General features: G+C 38.8%; 2 protein-coding genes and 1 long non-coding RNA gene across 11 annotated transcripts in view; 2 read left to right on the top strand and 1 right to left on the bottom strand.

Annotated features, from left to right (window-relative positions):
- The window catches only part of Gpr149 (G protein-coupled receptor 149), a 71,466-nt gene extending 69,319 nt beyond the window's left edge, over positions 1 to 2,147 (top strand). The window contains exons 4-5 of one of the 2 annotated variants that reach the window (XM_039101674.2): positions 482 to 580; positions 693 to 2,147. In XM_039101674.2, the coding sequence (XP_038957602.1) occupies positions 482 to 580; positions 693 to 704 (111 nt within the window). In that variant the 3' untranslated portion in view covers positions 705 to 2,147. 2 annotated transcript variants of the gene reach the window in all.
- The window catches only part of LOC120100834 (uncharacterized), a 78,581-nt gene extending 61,189 nt beyond the window's left edge, over positions 1 to 17,392 (bottom strand). For 2 of the 5 annotated variants that reach the window (XR_010064297.1, XR_005500987.2), the window contains exons 1-2: positions 16,149 to 17,380; positions 888 to 1,017 (exon numbers count right to left, since the gene is read on the bottom strand). This is a non-coding gene — a long non-coding RNA (uncharacterized LOC120100834). Of the gene's footprint in view, positions 1 to 493; positions 1,018 to 16,148 lie in introns of those variants that run through there. The other 3 variants (XR_010064298.1, XR_010064299.1, XR_010064296.1) reach the window with 3 other exon arrangements.
- Positions 17,288 to 19,244, top strand: part of Dhx36 (DEAH-box helicase 36) — a 38,104-nt gene continuing 36,147 nt past the window's right edge. For 3 of the 4 annotated variants that reach the window (XR_005500288.2, XR_351724.5, XM_008761047.4), the window contains exon 1: positions 17,288 to 17,583. Coding sequence is in view for 2 of the 4 variants with exons in the window: in XM_008761047.4 (XP_008759269.1) it covers positions 17,365 to 17,583 (219 nt within the window). In the remaining 2 variants the exon portion in view is untranslated. 4 annotated transcript variants of the gene reach the window in all.

Raw genomic sequence — 19,244 nt, 5'->3', positions numbered from 1 at the left:
TGTCTAAGCTTGCAATTACCATTCTCTTTGGTAGGTACACTAATGAGGAAAAAAACACGGTATGCTGATAGCACAATCTACATTTCCTATGATCTATGAATGCTTTTCAATGTAACCGAATATGTAGCAGAAATATGAAAGTAAATGCACATTGTAAATATGCATTTAATTTACATCAAAATCCAACCCTGCAAAAGGAATGCTGTCTTAATGCTTCTTATCATTCTCTCATTGGCTCTGCACTATGAAAAGATCTCTTGCCTTCTCTTAAGTTATTGCCCTCCTTCAGGAATATTTGACCTAAGGGAAACTCAGCTACAGAAGTAGAATTTAAATCTCATTTGTAAGTAGTTTCCAGGGAAATGAATTGGAAATACAAAATTTACCATTCTATTGCACAAAATAAATTTCTGTGTGTTTCACTATAGAGTTGTTTCAACACTATAATCTGTTTGTTTGTTTGTTTGTTTGTTTTCCACAGCGTTCTGGTGGTGGGCTGGCTATTCCCATTTGTGCGTTCCAAGGGACTGTGTCTCTCCAAGCACCAACTGGGAAAACCCTCTCTCTTTCTACCTATGAGGTCAGTGCAGAAGGGCAAAAGATAACCCCGCCCTCTAAGAAAATAGAAGTCTATCGATCTAAAAGTGTTGGCCATGAACCGAACTCAGAAGAGTCTCCCTCCACGTTTGCAGACACCAACGTAAAAATACACTTGGAAGTTCTTGAAATTTGTGACAACGATGAGGCTTTAGACACTGTGTCAATCATCAGCAACATCAGCCAGTCCTCTACAAAAGTTCGGTCTCCTTCTCTGCGCTACTCACGGAAGGAAAACAGGTTTGTCTCATGCGACTTAGGAGAAACTGCCTCCTACTCCCTCTTCTTACCCACAAGTGATCCTGACGGAGATATCAACATCTCTATCCCAGACACAGTGGAGGCACACAGACAGAACAGCAGGCGGCAGCATCAAGACAGGGATGGCTACCAGGAAGAGATCCAGTTGTTAAACAAAGCCTACAGGAAAAGAGAAGCAGAAAGCAAGGGTAACTAGGAAGTACCGAGTCTATAGAGGTCAGAATGGCTCTGCAATCTTAGACTGTAAAACTTACCATAGTCCCGAGACTAATTTCCCACTTCCCTCTAACCACATGTTCGCATAACCTTTCCTGGTTTCCTAGTTTGTATTTTTTGGATGACCTGCCATAGTGCATTTCACATGTTACTCAAAGATCATACACTGTGGTAACTGAACACTTTTGTGTCTGATTTCTAAAAATCTTTCTAAACCAAATCTTGACTTAGTTTGGTATTTTACCTGTTTGTCTAATAAATCCACTATTCTCGTGCATGCATTTTTGTACCCATGCTGCTTTTTTACTGCAAAAGAGAAAAGAGATGTTCGGGCAATAGAAAAAAATTACACCCAAACTCTGAGTTGTATTTGGATATGGATTTATATCTAGCCAAAGGACCTTATTCTAGTTTCTGCTTTAGCTGTTCAGTGGTCTAGGAGGTATATTCTTTTGTAAAAAGGCAAATTAGCCTCTAAGTGTAACTTTGGAAATATGTGTATTCCTAGTCTATCGTAATTTCATTTGCTGTTACAAAATACAAGTAGTTTAGTAAGTGCTTCTGCTTGTCTTTCTTCGACTGGAGATTGGGAGAAATTCTGTCACATTAAGTTCTGGGAGCTAGGGCAACAATCTTCTGGCTAAAACAGAGGAAGACACCGAAGTCTAACAAAAAGCTCCCGTGTTAAAGATTGAGAAGACTCGCTTTGCCATTCTTGATGCATAGAAATTTTTACTTCAAATATCGTTCTTGATTAAGTACTTTCAGTTTTTTTCTTTTAAAAATGTATTATAGCAAACAATAAAACAAGTCTATACGTATATCATTGAATGATGGCAAGGAGTCCATGACCAGATTAATTTCTCCAAACACCTTATCGGCACACTGCTAATGTATATTTTAAAATTCTGATCCTTTAAAATCGCTTTATTCTAATGTTTCTATAAACATACTATATATGTTACCTAAATATTTATTTACAAAAGTCATTGTCGTTGTATGTGCTCTGAGATTGTGTATACCTGCAGTTCAGGCCCATATGATGTTTACAGATTAAATGAACTATATTTAAAGTAGTTTGGTTTTTATTTCATTATACTGAGTCAAAACTCTTAAAATTGCTTCACGTAAGTTTTTAAATTATTTTGTTCTCCAGAGAGTGTTTGTCATAAAAAAAAGACACTTTTTAATGAGTACCTCAAAATAAATAAAAGAACAAGCACATGCTTAAATACGTGGTAGTCGTTATGACTCATGCCTAAATTTCCAGCACTTGGGAGAAAGCACAAGAAAAGTGATGGAAGTTTGAGCAAGCCTGGGTTCCTCAGTGAGTTCCAGGCCTTCAAGAATAGAAGGTAAGACCTTGCCTAAAACCAAATTTTAAAATCACAAGAACAACAGTAAAAAAAATCTAATAAAATGACCTCTACAAACTTTTCCACTGTCATAACCACTCACTATCTCATTATGTAAATTTTAGAAAAGGTAATACCACTACTAATGCTTATAAAAGCAAATCTACAATAAAGCACGGCCTATACATTTAAAGTTATATAAATTCTCATTACAAACATATTTGATTTTTAAATAAAACACCGAAATTGAGATCTCTTGAACACATAATTTGGCAAATTTGTCCTCTTGAGCATAAACATTAAACGTCTTCATAAAAGAAAACTAGAATGTAGCTTACTTAGTAGTCTTTCCTAGTGTGCATCAGGAGTTCAAGGCTGTTCTCTACTACACAGAGTTTGAAGCCAACCTTGTAATCATGTGATCCTCTGTCCAAAGAAAGACCTCTTCATGGAAAAGGAAAATTGAACGGGATGTGGTGGCACAAGTCTTTAACCCCCTATGCGAGCGGCCAGACTGTCTACTATGCAATTTCCATGCCAGCCAGGCAGCAAAATGAGATCCTGCCTCCAAAATAAAATAATAAGAAAGAAGGAAAGAAAGAGAGGAAGAAAGGAAACAAACAAGCAAACAGGAAAGATCAAATTCATTCTAATAAACATTCAAATAAGAACATTCTAACAGTGTTTGTAAAGGGTCATTTTTGACAAATCTAGATGTCTAATTTTCTGCTTTAAATGCAATTTCTATTAGGGAATTTTTTTCTTTATTAACTTGAGTATTTCTTATTTACATTTCAATTGTTATTCCCCTTCCCGGTTTCCGGGCCAACATCCCGCTAACCCCTCCTCCTCCCCTTATATATATGGGCTTCCCCTCCCCATCCTCCCCCATTACCACCCTCCTCCCAACAATCACGTTCACTGGGGGTTCAGTCTTAGCAGGACCAAGGGCTTCCCCTTCCACTGGTGCTCTTACTAGGCTATTCATTGCTACCTATGAGGTTGGAGCCCAGGGTCAGTCCATGTATAGTCTTTGGGTAGTGGCTTAGTCCCTGGAAGCTCTGGTTGGTTGGCATTGTTCTTCATATGGGGTCTTGAGCCTCTATTAGGGAATTTTTAAAAGAACGTGATAATTATTTGAATGTAAACAAATCCTTTTTTAGGACAGAGCCTTTAATGAGAAGATGTAAATCAAGGCTTGGGAGATTAATTAATGGTAAGATCCAGATTTCTGACTATCTCCATTGTCTTTTCACTGGCTAAGCCTAGGCTGGAAAAACCAAAACGTAAAAAATAAAGTATATTCCCCTTTAACTACCCTTGGTTCTTCTGTGATACAATGGATATGCTTTAAAACTGATATAATTTAAAAACTAAATTAAATTAAACTGACATTACGTATCTGAGATACAATTTAAAAAACTAAAAGATGTGCTAAAAATGTGTAACACAGAGCCGTGGAGAAGGTTCAGTGGTTAAGAGCACTGGCTACTTTTGCAGAGGACCTGGATTGGATTCTCAGCTCCCTCACATCTAGTTCCCAGGGATCTGATCCACTCTTTTAACTTCTTTGAGTTCTGCATGCACATGGTGCAGGACCGCACATGCAGGCAAAAAACCCATACACATAAAATTAAATTATATTAAAGAAATGGTAGCAGTCAGCACTTTGAGCCATCTGTACTGAATTGAGAAAATTGAGAAAACTGGGCCACACAGAAGCATCTATGACACATCCAAATCCCTGTAAGGAAGGGAAAGTTTAGTAACACATGCCTATTCAAGTTTATTTTCTCTTCAGAGTAGTTCTAATCACAAACCCTCTTTTGACACAGGGAGTATCTTGCTATTTTGTACTACATCTAAATATCTTCACTTGTCCTTGTAAGATAGGGTTATGAAATTTTCACTATTACTGAACAGTAAACTTGGCATAGCTTGTCTCTTTTGTCTATAAACTGAGATATCTGAAGATAAAGCTGGTTGATTGATAGTGTCACCATCTGGTGGTGACTTCTACCAGCTGCAGACATTCAGTGCCTGTAAAGATTGAGTAATTTAAACATCCTTTATAATCCCTGATACTTTTGACAGCTGATCTTGACAGAGGTGATTCATTTTGAAGAAGAAATGCATGCTGTATTTCTCAAAACACAAGGGGAGCTTGGCTGCACATTATTTTGAAGGCCCTCTGATAAGACATTCTGACATCAGATTTCAAAACATTTTCCCTGAATCTCTCATTTAACATCTTTCAACTTATTTTATTCTTTAAAATGGATGACTATTATATATTATAAACTGTTCTAAGTAATTGAGATTAAAGCTATAAATCAAAACAAGACACATACAAACACACACACACACACACACACACACACACACACACACACACACACACACAGGGCATGGATTCAAGCCATGCCGTAGGTTAGTGAATAGAGCCCATATAACATTGCCTTCTCCCCTGCCTCCAACACTAATTTTATATTCAGAAGAGTCTTTACATCACTGTCAGTTTCCATAATTCACCAGACTCATACAATGTATAGATATCTTCTATTACTTGTGTCTTACTGTCTCCCTGTCTGCTGGACAAGTCTCCCTGGACCCTAAACAAGCTAAATAGCAATGGAGTGGTTTGCAGTGAGAACTTTAGGTCTTCTCATATCAGATTGCCCACTGAAAAAACTGGTATCTGTCATCTGAATAGACCATCGGACTAAATTCTGATATTCCTATGATGGAGTCCCAAGAAGGATTCAAATGAGCTTTCCCCATGTGCATGTTGTCACACACAGGAAAGGAATTCTTTCAGTGACTCCATGGGAGAAAAGTACAGTAGAAATTCCACACTTGGAACTTTTCCCAGACTTTGCTCTACTCACTTCTTCCCATGATTATTCATGTATTTTTCCTGTTTTAATTTTCCTTCTGTTTTTAGAATTTATAATTAATTCTTTGAAAATGCATACAACACATTTTATTCATAACCACCTTTCAGCAGCCCATTCCCCTGCATGCTCCTCAGTGCATCACCTCCTCCCATCTTCATGTTTTCTTCATTAAAAATAAAAATCCACTGAGTCCAATTGTTACTACTTACATTCACATGGGTGTTGAAACATTTATTGATGCATGGGCAACAGCAGTGACTACATCCAGAAAGAAAGGTGATTCCCCATGTCCTAACAACTACCAAATGTCCTTGGCTGATTTTTATCTACATTTCAACATGAAACAAACTGCAGCCATAACAATACAGCTGTTCAGATGACAGGTAACAGTTTTTAGTTCCTCCCATCATCAAGCTTAGATATGAAAAGACCCAACACTCTCACTGCAAATCACTTTATTACTGCCTGACTTGTCTAGCACCAGCAAGAGAAAAGTCAGATGTATTACTTGTAAATGAAAGAAAATACCTTCCCAAATCTGGGCTTTCATTCGGAAGAAGGGGAAAAAAAATCTGTGATCAATGTCCTTAATAATGGCTCAGCAAAGAAACGTAACTGGAAACTATTCTGCCTCTAAACTCTTTGCTTTAGGAGACTGGAAGACATAGGGTGCATCAGGGAGTGACTCACACACTGGCCAATCTGAAGAGGACATTTTCTCATTTGAGTTCCCACTTCCCAAATGACTGTAGCTTGTATCTAGTTGATGTAAAACTCACCAGTACAAATTGTTATAACACTGCAAAACTTTCTCCAGCTCTTGAACAATTAGAAAGGATACATATGCCCCTTTATAGTACACGGGAAATAAAGAGGCAAGAGATGTTGCTAGGTTGCTAGGGGTTACTGTGATGGAGCCATGTAACCATAGAGTTAAAGTTAAGCAAAATTTCTGCCAGGAAGCTACCAGCGAATAAGAGCCACCAGAACACCAGTTACTGAAACAAGGTCAAATTCGCTGAATACAACCACGAGATACTGAAGGTCAAGGTTTAATTATCATAAATTTCATTAATGAACCGGTATTAGTCAGGATAGTCTCTATGTAGTGAGGGAATTTGTTGATAACTTACAATCTGTAGTCCAACTCCCCAAATATGGTCAGCAGCAACTGTGAATGGAAGTTCAAGGATCTAGCAGTGGCTCAGTCCCACAAGGCAGGCAGGCAAAGAAGAATTTCCCTTCTTCCAATGTACTTATGTAGGTCTCCAGTAGAAGGTGTGTCCCAGATTAAACGGGTGTACCACCTTGCCTGGATATGGTACTTGCTTTGTCCCAGATGACCTTGAACTCAGAGATCTCCTTGCCTTACTCTCCTGGGATTCATAGCTACTATGCCTCAAGATCTCCATGCCAAGATCCATGTCAAAAAATTGTATCTTCCAGCCTCAAGATCAGGATCCCAGGTGAGCCTTCCAATTCTGGATTGTAGTTCATTCCAGATATAGTCAAGTTGACAACCAGGAATAGCCACTACAGAACCCAAATATGCTATGAACCAACAACTCTTGGATATAAAGCACAACCATGCAGGGGCTATTTTCTATAGTAACAATCTCCCAAGTCTCTTGCATAAAGCCCTATTTTAAATAAAATGGAAAGCCTAACAGTAAAACTTCATTCATAATGGCATGAAAGAAGAAAATTAAGGGTTCTCTGTTTTTCAAGGAGAATGCTAACAGTAACCCCCATTTCTGGACCATCATATTAACCTGCAAATAGATCAGAATGTTTATTTAAAAACTGTGGAATATGTCTGATATTCTAACACCAGTTAAACTATGTAGTGTCCATTACTACTATGTTCTGTGATTCTGTGTGGATCAGTCTTACTCATTCCAATTATGAGTAGACTGAAGGGTGGAGAGGTGGGTTTACTGTTGAGAAAGACAATATTGTAGGCTGTTGAAAGCATGGCACTATAACATTCTCTCCTTACATTAGTCTGGATATCAAATTTTACTTATTACAAATTACGTTTTTTTCTGTAACATAACTATAAAAATGAAAAAAAATTTCATCTTTGTTCCGTATTTGAGGACACGCAGATTAAAATAACAAAATGAGTAAGCAACATAAAAGGTGCACCTAATGTATCCTTATTAAATTGAGAGAGAGAGAGAGAGAGAGAGAGAGAGAGAGAGAGAGAGAGAGAGAGAGCGCCACTACAATTTGAGGTACAACAGAAAAATTAATATGATTGTTTTTCCTTCTTCACAATTTTACAAATAGATTCATTTCATATATATCTTAGCAATCTCAACATGATATTTTCTTTTATTATCAAGCCAGACTTTCATTCTTTCATTTAAATTAAACAGGTCAAGCCTTCTTTTTGGCATGTATTATTACAATAACTATTATGTTAGTGAAAATGGGAAAAGTCAGTAGTACTAAGTGAAGTAATGGCTACTTGAATGCAAGCAATGCAATGCCACTATACCCAATTTGATTAACTAAAGGGACAGGAACTAAAGGACAGGAAGCCCTTGTCACAGTCTAGTAAACCTTTTCCACTGCCAACTCTTTTCTGCCCAGGAAATGTTTTTGTATCTTTGCGTATGTAGATATATAACATAGGCAAACAAAATGGACACAACAAAGAAATAATAAAGAAATTTATCACAAAAAATCCCTTCATTTGGGAGTGATGGTGCATATAGGTGATTGTAGCACTTGGGAGGTGAGGGCAGGAGGATCAAGAGTTTAATGCCATTCTGCTTTTGTGGCAAGATCCAGATGAGGCTGAGCTATGTGAAACACTGTCTCAAGAAAAGCAAACAAAACAGTCAGTTCTTTGTAATACATGATACTTTTACCATTTATTAAAGACAAAAGCAAATAGGTGTACTAATGAGAAAGATGTGTTGGTTTATTTTTACATAAATAATTAAATCTTCACTGCAGATCATACAACATTTTCAGTGTTTTCCAGAATTATCAATACGTTGACTTTGTAAGCAACCTTTTACATAAATACGCAGTACAAAATGAAATAAGTATATTTAGGGCTATTTCCAAAATTGTTGGAAATTCTTTGCCATCCCAAGGCAAAATCCATTTAATTATTTTTAAATAAAACTCAGATCAGCAATTCAAACCGAAATTTTGACACATTACAGTCCAAAGATATACAAGTGTAGTACCAAATGCTAAGGAATAAAAATAGCAAGTGTTGGTTTCCCACAGTTAAACCATTACTTCATTATAATAGCTGTATGATTTTATGTATTTCTAAGAACACTGCAGTTCGTAGCATACCTTTGATGAAAATTAAAACCAAGTATTCAATAACCTTACTACTTTATAATAGGTGGCATGAGGCACAAATTTGAATCCAGGTGTTTTCGATAATGTTTGCCGGCACTGCATAGTGAATGCATGCACAACACAGTGAACACATGTTGATGCTCCAAATCAACACTGCAGTGGAGGTGTGTAATGGAACATGGACTCGTGTAACAAAAGCAACTTGCCTTAGTTAACATGCATGGTTTTGAATTATTTTTGAAACAACTTTCTCAGTTGCCAAAAGTTCCATAGCACTGACATTCAGTTATAAAACTTCAGATGGGGTTACGAACATCAGATTAGGAATCTGGGGCCAACAGAACATACATAAAATGAACAAAGGGATAATTTCATGTGCCACTCAGAACACAGAAGACCAACCATGGCATTTCATCCTACTAAGTAGAACAGCACACAATTTAAAACATATGAATTCACTCTGGATTTTTAACAGTTTGTGTCTATGTTGCCTGCCCCTCACCTGTGAAATCATCCCACAGGTCTATAATTGACCACCAATGACAGGACTGTCTACTCTTTACCTTAAACAAGTAAAGTAAGGGAGAAGAAGAAGGACATTTATGGATTATGGACATGGAAAAGATAAAGAAATCCTTAGAATAGAACGTTTTGTGATAAAATTCTGTGTAGGAATGGTGCTAACTTCCAGTCTCCAGTGAAAATCCAGTTTTCCCTTACTCTTCTACCAAGAAGATTAGGACAAAAACTTTTGGGAGGCTCTGCCTTTACATAATAAGTGATTTCAGGAACTCGGAAGCATTTACTCAAAACACTTTTAGGTCACAGTGGATTAATCTGGATCACTCTCTGGCCGTATTACATTTCTCCATCTAAGTTCATTATACAATATACATATACATGCATTTGTTTGTCCTACCCAAAAAAAACCAAAAACATCGAGAGCACTTAAAACCTCATATCTGCCACTTTGTAGCTTTTGCTGCTGTTGTTGACCAAGTATCTCTAGCACCTTTAAATTGACATCTAGACAAAGTAGAAAGCTTTGGCGAAAATTAAAAGCAAGTGGATGAACCACTTCATTACTTTGTAATAGATGACACAGGGCATGGACTAGTCTTGTTAATAAGCAGCACATGGCTTCAAATCAGATTGTGAATCTTAAAGTGCGCTTTACATTTCTCAAGTATTCGGCCTTGACTTCTGGAACATGTTCTTATTTTATGTTATAACATAAGGTAGTAAATAAAGATATTTATTACTATTGTTATTTTATTTATTTACATTCCAGTCGTTGCCCCCCCCTCACCAATCTTTCCTCCCACAGTTCCTCATCCCATTCGTCATACTCCTTGCCTCTAATAGGGTGCTCCCCCCCATACTTCCCCCTTCCTTAGGGCCTCAAGTCTCTGGAGGGTTGTGCACATCTTCTCCTACTGAGGCCAGACCAAGCAGACCTATAGTATATATGTGTCAGGGGCCTGTACACTCCTGGTTGAGGGATCAGTCTCTCAGAGCTCCCTGGGGTCCTGGTTATTTGAGACTGCTGGTCTTCCTAGGTGGTTGCCTTCCCTTTCAGCTTCTTCAGTCCTTTCCTTAATTCAACCATAGCAACATTTTGCTGCATACAGGAAACACACCTCAGAGACAAAGACAGACACTACCTCAGAGTGAAAGGCTGGAAAACAACTTTCCAAGAAAGTGGTCAGAAGAAGCAAGCTGGAGTAGCCATTCTAATATCGAATAAAATCAATTTTCAATTAAAAATCATCAAAAAAGATAAGGAAGGACACTTTATATTCATCAAAGAAAAAATCCACCAAGATGAACTCTCAATCCTAAATATCTATGCTCCAAATACAAGAGCACCTACATACATAAAAGAAACTTCACTAAAGCTCAAAGCACACATTGCATCTCACACAATAATAGTAGGAGATTTCAACACCCCACTCTCATCAATGGACAGATCATGGAAACAGAAATTAAACCGAGACATAAACAGACTAAGAGAAGTCATGAATCAAATGGACTTAACAGATATTAATAGAACATTCTATCCTAAAACAGAAGGATATACCTTCTTCTCACCACCTCGTGGTACTTACTCCAAAATTGACCATATAATCAGTCATAAAACAGGCCTCAACAGATACAGAAAGATAGAAATAATCCCATGTGTCCTATCAGACCACCACGGGCTAAAGCTGGTCTTCAATAACAATAAGGTAAGAACACCCACATATACATGGAAGTTGAACAATGCTCTACTCAATGATAACCTGGTCAAGGAAGAAATAAAGAAAGAAATTAAAGACTTCTTCGAATTTGATGAAAATAAAGATACAACATACCCAAACTTATGGGACAAAATGAAAACTGCGAAGAGGAAAACTCATATCGCTGAGTGCCTGCAGAAGGAAACAGGAGAGAGCATATATCAGCAGCTTGACAGCACACCTAAAAGACCTAGAACAAAAAGAAGCAAATACACCCAGGAGAAGTAGAAGGCAGGAAATAATCAAACTCAGAGCTGAAATGAACCAAGTAGAAACAAAAAGGAGTATACAAAGAATCAACAGAACCAAAAGCTGGTTCTTTGAGAAAACCAAGGAGATAGATAAACCCTTAGCCAGACTAACCAGAGGACACAGAGAGTATGTCGAAATTAACAAAATCAGAAATGAAAAGGGAGACATAACAACAGAATCAGAGGAAATTCAAAAAATCATCAGATCCTACTACAAAAGCCTATATTCAACAAAACTTGAAAATGCGGAGGAAATGGACAATTTCCTAGACAGATACCAGGCACCAAAGTTAAATCAAGAACAGGTAAACCATCTAAACAACCCCATAACTCCTAAAGAAAGAGAAGCAGTCATTAAAAGTCTCCCAACCAAAAAGAGCCCTGGTCCAGACGGGTTTAGTGCAGAATTCTATCAGACCTTCATAGAAAACCTCACACCAATACTATCCAAACTATTCCACAAAATTGAAACGGATGGAGAGCCAGCAATTTCCTTCTATGAAGCCACAATTACTCTTATACCTAAGCCACACAAAGACCCAACAAAGAAAGAAAACTTCAGACCTATTTCCCTTATGAATATCGACGCAAAAATACTCAATAAAATTCTTGCAAACTGAATCAAAGAGCACATCAAAACAATCATCCATCATGATCAAGTAGCCTTCATCCCAGGCCTGTAGGGATGGTTTAATATATAGAAAACCATCAATGTAATCCACTATGTAAACAAACTGAAAGATAATGATCATTTCATTAGATGCTGAGAAAGCATTTGACAAAATTCAACACCCCTTCATGATAAAACTCCTGGAAAGAATAGGAATTCAAGGCCCATACCTAAACATAGTAAAAGACTTATACAGCAAACCAGTAGCTAATATTAAACTAAATAAAGGGAAACATGAAGCAATCCCACTAAATTTGGGGACTAGACAAGGCTACCCACTCTTTCCCTACTTATTCAATATAGTTCTTGAAGTTCTAGCCAGAGCAATCAGACAACAAAAGGAGATCAAAGGGATAAAGATTGGAAAGGAAGAAGTAAAAATATCACTATTTGCAGATGATATGGTAGTATATTTAAGTGATCCCAAAAATTCCACCAGAGAACTACTAAACCTGATAAACACCTTCTGCAAAGTGGCTGGGTATAAAATTAACTCAAATCAGTAGTCTTCCTGTACACAAAAGAGAAACAAGTGGAGAGAGAAATTAGGGAAATGATACCCTTCATAATAGTCCCAAATGAATTAAAATACCTCAGTGTGACTCTAACCAAGCAAGTGAAAGAGTTGTAAGATAACAACTTCAAGTCTCTGAAGAAAGAAGTTGAAGAAGATCTCAGAAGATGGAAAGGTCTCCCATGTTCATGGATTGGCAGGATTAATATAGTAAAAATGGCCATTTTACCAAAAGGGATCTACAGATTCAATGCAATCCCCATCAAAATACCAATCCCATTCTTGAGAGAGTTAGACAGAATAATTTGCAAATTCATCTGGAATAACAAAAAACCCAGGATAGCTAAAACTATTTTCAACAATAAAAGGACTTATGGGGGAATCACTATCCCTGAATTCAAGCAGTATTACAGAGCAATAGTGATAAAAACTGCATGGTATTGGTACAGAGACAGACAGATAGACCAATGGAATAGAATTGAAGACCCAGAAATGAACCCACACACCTATGGTCACTTGATTTTTTGATAAAGCAGCCAAAAACATCCGATGGAAAAAAGATAGCATTTTCAGCAAATGGTGCTGGTTCAACTGGAGGTCAGCATGTAGAAGAATGCAGATCGATCCATGCTTATCACCCAGTACAAAGCTTAAGTCCAAGTGGACCAAGGACCTCCACATCAAACCAGATACTCTCAGACTAATAGAAGAAAAAGTGGGGAAGCATCTCGAACACATTGGCACTGAAGAAAACTTCCTGAACAAAACACCAATGGCTTATGCTTGAAGATCAAGAATCGACACCTGGAACCTCATAAAACTACAAAGCTTCTGTAAGGCAAAGGTCACTGTCATTAGGACAAAACGGCAACCAACAGATTGGGAAAAGATCTTTACCAATCCTACAACTAATAGAGGGCTCATATCCAAAATACACAAATAACTCATGAAGTTAGACTGCAGGGAGACAAATAGCCCTATTAAAAAATGTGGTTCAGGGGTTGGGGATTTAGCTCAGTGGTAGAGCGCTTGTCTAGCAACCACGAGGCCCTGGGTTCGGTCCCCAGCTCCAAAAAAAAAAAAAAAAAAAAAAATGTGGTTCAGAGCTAAACAAAGAATTCACAGCTGAGGGATACTGAATGGCTGAGAAGCACCTACAGAAATTTCCATCATCTTTAGTCATAAGGGAAATGCAAATCAAAAGAACCCTGAGATTCCAACTCATACCAGTCAGAATGGCTAAGATCAAAAACTCTGGTGACAGCAAATGCTGGCGAGGATGCGGAGATAGAGGAACACTCCTCCATTATTGTTGGGATTGCAGACTGGTACAATCATTCTGGAAATCAGTCTGCAGGTTCCTCAGAAAATTAGACATTGAACTACCCAAGGATCCAGCTATTCCTCTCTTGGGCATATACCCAAAAGATGCCCCAACTTATATCAAAGACACTTGCTCTACTATGTTCATAGAAGCTTCATTTATAATAGACAGAAGCTGGAAAGAACCCAGATGCCCTTCAACAGAGGAATGGATACAGAAAATGTGGTACATCTACACAGTGGGATATTACTCAGCTATCAAAAACAATGACTTTATGAAATTCATAGACAAATGGATGGAACTGGAAAATATCATCCTGAGTGAGGTAACCCAGTCAGCAAAAAACACACATGGTATGCACTAATTGGTAAGTGGATATTAGTCCACATGCTCAAATTACCCTAAATGCACAGAACATATGAAAACTCAAGAAGGATGACCAAAATGGAGATGCTTTACCCCCTTCTTTAAAAGGGGAACAAGAATACCCTTGGGAGGGGATAGTGAGGCAAAGTTTAGAACAGAGTTTGAAGGAATGCCCATTCAGAGCCTGCCCCACATGTGGCCCATACATGTACAGCCACCAAACTAGATTAGATGGATGAGGCAAAGAAGTGCAGGCTGACAGGAACTGGATGTAGATCTCTCCTGAGAGACACAGCTAGAATACAGCATATACATAGGCGAATGCCAGCAGCAAACCACTGAACTGAGAATGGGACCCCTGTTGAATGATTCAGAGAGAGGACTGAAAGAGCTTGAAGGGGCTTGAGACCCAATATGAACAACAATGCCAAGCAACCAGAGCTTCCAGGGACTAAGCCACTACCTAAAGACTATACATGGACTGACCCTCTGCTTCAACTGTATAGGTAGCAATGAATAGCCTAGTAAGGGCACCAGTGGAAAGGGAAGCCCTTTGTCCTGCCAAGAGTCAACCCCCAGTGAATGGTATTGTTGGGGTGAGGGCGGTAATTTGGGGAGGATGGGGAGGGGAACACCCATAATGAAGGGGAGCAGGAGGGGTTAGGGGGATGTGGACCTGGACACCTGGTAAGGAAATAACAATTGAAATGTAAATAAGAAATACTCAAGTTAATAAAGATGGAGGAAAAAAATCTAATTTAATAGGAAACTGCCAGATTCTCATATATATATCCATATACAGTAATTATGCTGCTTTGGGATTTCAGTACATGAACAAATTCTGTCACATAGGTAAGTGTTTGAAAAAGGAAGTAACAGTTTTTTAGACCTTTTGGGTATTTATGTTTATATTTCTTTGGTATTGTACCAGAATTTAGTAATGGTAGATATCTTGTAGAGTCTGACTCTAACTAATTTTCTTTCTAGAATCTGGAAAATTTTACTGTGTACAAACCCAAAATTGTTTTGTTTAATTTGAAGATATTAGGCAACTGAATGTTAAGAATATTTCACATTATAATCCCTTGTAAAGTACTTAAAATATTTTGGCTAACGTAACCACATAAATAAATAGAAAGATTTTAGTATGGCTAAAATACCTACTATAATAAACAGGTGTTATCCTAACTCTAAATTTAATTTAAAAAATTAGAAAATTATGATGGAAATATTGTTAGATTTTCTTAAATTGGCAGATTCATATATGCATATTCCAGGAAAATCATATCACATTTCCAATCCTGAGTGACAATGATTTGTTTATCAATCATTTTTTTCTAATGAAAGTGTGATTTTACAGCAAAAAAAAAAATCAACCATAAGGGTCTCGGACTTCAGTCCAATTGTTGGGTGTAAATTTCTACATCTGTCTCAGTCAGCTGCTGGTAGGGCCTCTCAGAGTGCAGCCATGCTATCTCCTGTCTGTAAGCACAGAATCAATCATAGTGTCAGCCCTTGGTCCACCGGACCTCCAGATAGATCCCAAGTTGGCCCAGTCATTGGACCTCCTTTCCTTCAGTCTCTTATCCATTTTTGTCCTTACAGTTCTTTTAGTCAGGAACAAGTCTGGGTCAGAAATTTTGACTGTGGGTTAGTAACCCAGTCCCTCTACTTGAGGACCTATCTATTGAAGATGGGCTCTTTGAGTTCCCTCTGCCCACTTTTGGGCATTTTGGGTAAGGTCACCTTCATTGAGTCTTGAGAGTCTCTCATCTCCTGGATCTCTGGTACTTTCTATAGGGTCCCCCCAACTCCCACCCCTGAGGCTGAATATTTCCATTCATTCTCCTGGTCCTCTGGGCTCCTCTCCTGTCCCTCCCACTCCCTGATACCTGATCCTGTTCCCCCTTACCCCCCTCCTCTCTCCCAGGTGTCTCTCTCCCTTTGCCTCCCAAGATTTTCTTCTCCCTCCCAAGTGGGATTGAAGCATACTCACTTGAGCTTTTCTGCTTGTTAAACTTAAGTTCTGTGGGTTGTATCCTAGGTATTCTATACTTTTTGGCTAATATCCATTTAGTGAGTACATACCATGCATGTCCATTTGGGTCTGGGTTATTTCGATGCTCAGGATGATATTTTCTAGTTCCATCCATTTGCATGCAAAATTCATGATGTCTTCATTTTTAATAGCTGAATAGTATTCCATTGAGTAAATGAACAACATTTTCTGTATTCATTCTTCAGTTGAGGGACATCTGGGCTGTTTCCAGCTTCTGACAATTACAAATAAGGCTGGTATGAACATAATGGAGCATGTGTCCTTGTGGTATCTGCATCTTTTGGGTATATGCCCAAGAGTGGTATAGCTGGGTCTTCAGGTAGAACCATTTCCAATTTTCTGAGAAACCTCCAGATTAGACACAGATAACCTATGCTGGCCTCAAATTCATTATACAGCTAAGGATGACATTCTGTTTCCTCTGCTTCCATCTGCTGTTTGCTGAGATTACAGGCCTGCAGAACAATACCATTTATACTGTTTGGGATTGAAATCATGCCATGCAAGTACTCTTATCAACTGAGCTGACACCCAAGTTCCCATAATAAATAAATAAATAGATGATAGATAGATAAATTTTAAGATTTTTTTTATGTATATGAGTGCACTGTAGCAGTCTTCACAAACACCAAAGGAAGGTATGGGATTTGATTACGGATGGTTGTGAGTCACTATGTGGTTGCTAGGAATTGCACTCAGGACCCCTAGGAAGAGCAGTCAGTGCTCTTAACAGCTGAGCCATCTCTCCAGTCCCAGTATTAAAGCCTCTTTAAAGAAGACATTTCGGTGTATATACTGATTTGAGTGAAAGAGGTGCCAGGCGGTTTCTAAGAAATACGAACTTCTTTGGTCTTTGAGGAGAGTACACAATGGTCGATTCTTTTGTTTGCTATGTTCTTACTATCCATGACCTTGCAAACAAATTCTAGGTTTTAACAAAGTAGTTAAAATTCACTCAAATTTCCACATTTTCTCAAGCTGGGTGAAAACCCATGCCGTCCCAAAGACCGGATCCCACAGGGGACCTAAGCTTCCGACCAGAACGCGGACAAAAAACTTCACCGCAGGTCACACTTTCTGGCGCCGTTCGTGACGTCACCGGAAATGTCTGCTTGTGACACTCAACGGCCCGCCCTCTCGCGCTGGGCGCCGGAAGCAAAGCTGAGGGTAATGTGCGCCCGCTTCCGGTCCTGGGCGCCATTTTCAGCGGTTGAGTTTTGGTGGTACCTGTAGTCGTCTCGGACAATGAGCTACGACTATCATCAGAGCTGGAGCCGCGACGGGGGCCCACGGGGCTCCGGCCAGGGCTCTGGCGGCGGCGGTGGAGGGAGCCGGGGCTCCGGCGGCGGCGGAGGGGGCCGCGGCGGCCGGGGCCGGCATCCGGCCCACCTTAAGGGTCGCGAGATAGGCCTATGGTACGCAAAAAAGCAAACGCAGAAGAACAAGGAGGCTGAGAGACAAGAGGTATGAAGGTCAAGTAGGGACGCGTTTGCTCGGTGCTCTCGCCGACTCTTAACTCTTCCCTGGCGTTTGCTGGAGCTAGATGTAACGTCTGCCGAGCCCCTGTAACGGGGTGTCCGGTCGCCGGATGGTTCAAGCCATCACTGCTGCAGCCGATGCATGCTCTGTTTAAGGACGTGAGAACTGAACTGGGGGTGAATGCTAAATTCAGATTCCAGCCGAAGTTGACTTTATTAGGGGATATCATTCATTTAGAATACTTACTGTCATTTTTAAGTTCATTCCCTGGAGCAGCCAACAAAAGCAGTAAAACACTGTGGATCTTTGAGGAAAAAAGTAGTTTAGCTACTAGTATAAGCATTTAAAGTGAGTCACATGCTCGTCTTTTCTTCTCCCTTTCTGCTCTGAATTTTCTGTTGACTAAAAGTTCTTTAAGACTTAACGTCCTTGAAAGGAAGACCCTGTAGAGAAGTATTTGGCTAATCTCATCAAGGGATTGTCAGTTTGGTTTGTATCTTGAAGTAGTATAGGAAGCATCGTGTTTTGTTGTTGTCTGTTTTGTTTTCCTCGAGACAGGATTTCTCTATGTAGCCTTGGTGTGCTGAACTTGCTCTGTAAACCAGGTTGGCCTTTAACAACAGATCTGCCCACTTATGCCACCCCAGTGCTGCATAATTAAAGGTGTGCATCACCAAGCCAGCAAGCATAATGTTTATTGAGTGGTCTGTTCTAAATAAATACACATTAACAGAATCTTTAAAGTTTTTTTGAGTCTAGTTCATACATGGTTTTTGAATGGAAAAGACCTTTGCATTCTAATAGGGGGAAAGAAATATCTAAACAAGTAAGTTAAATAAGTAGACGGTATCTTTCCAGATATATGCAGGGCACACTTGTGTATTGGATATCGATGTTTAGTGCAGGCTGACTTTGTACTCCTAGTCCTCTTTCCATGCCAAGTGCTGGGATTTCATATATGCACACCTCGGAGGCAAGGCTTTTACTAGTTGACCTCTGAATCCGAACCCCACTCCCAAACTTGCGTTTTAGCAAATGTCAGTGTTGTTTATTCAGTTGCCATGTGGAAGTGAACATTGATTTTTCTCTTCCATTTTGGTAAATGTTTGCTCTGCTCTCTTATTTATCGCTGTAGCAATTATGGGTCAGACCTCTAAACTATATATATATACATATATATATGTATATATATATGTATGTATATATATATGTATATATATATGTATGTATATATATATATGTATATATATATATATATATGCATGCCCCATGGTGGTCTCTTAGAATTATAGACGCCAGCCTGGCCCCATGGTGGTCTCTTAAAAGGTGGCCTCTTTAAATGATCTAATTTAGATCATTTTAATCTTTAGTTCCCAACTTGCCTCTCTTTAGTGTTTTCTGGGAATCGTGTGATCTGGCTGTAACATAACAGGCTTCCCTCCTTGGGTTAATCTTTCTGAGCTCAAGCTCTGAGTCTGATATAATCATAGTTTGACTAACATTATTTCTGCTCCTTATTAAATTTTATACCATTTTTCTCCCTAAAATGAGTCTTTGAATTATCTTTAAGCATGTTTTTCAGTTGTCATAATTCTTTTCAGCACTTTTAGCTTAATATGAATTTATCCTAGAATTTCCATAGTTTT

This window comes from Rattus norvegicus, chromosome 2 (genome assembly GCF_036323735.1).
Source record: "Rattus norvegicus strain BN/NHsdMcwi chromosome 2, GRCr8, whole genome shotgun sequence".
Lineage (NCBI taxonomy): Eukaryota > Metazoa > Chordata > Mammalia > Rodentia > Muridae > Rattus > Rattus norvegicus.
This window is presented reverse-complemented; position numbering and strand designations above follow the sequence as displayed.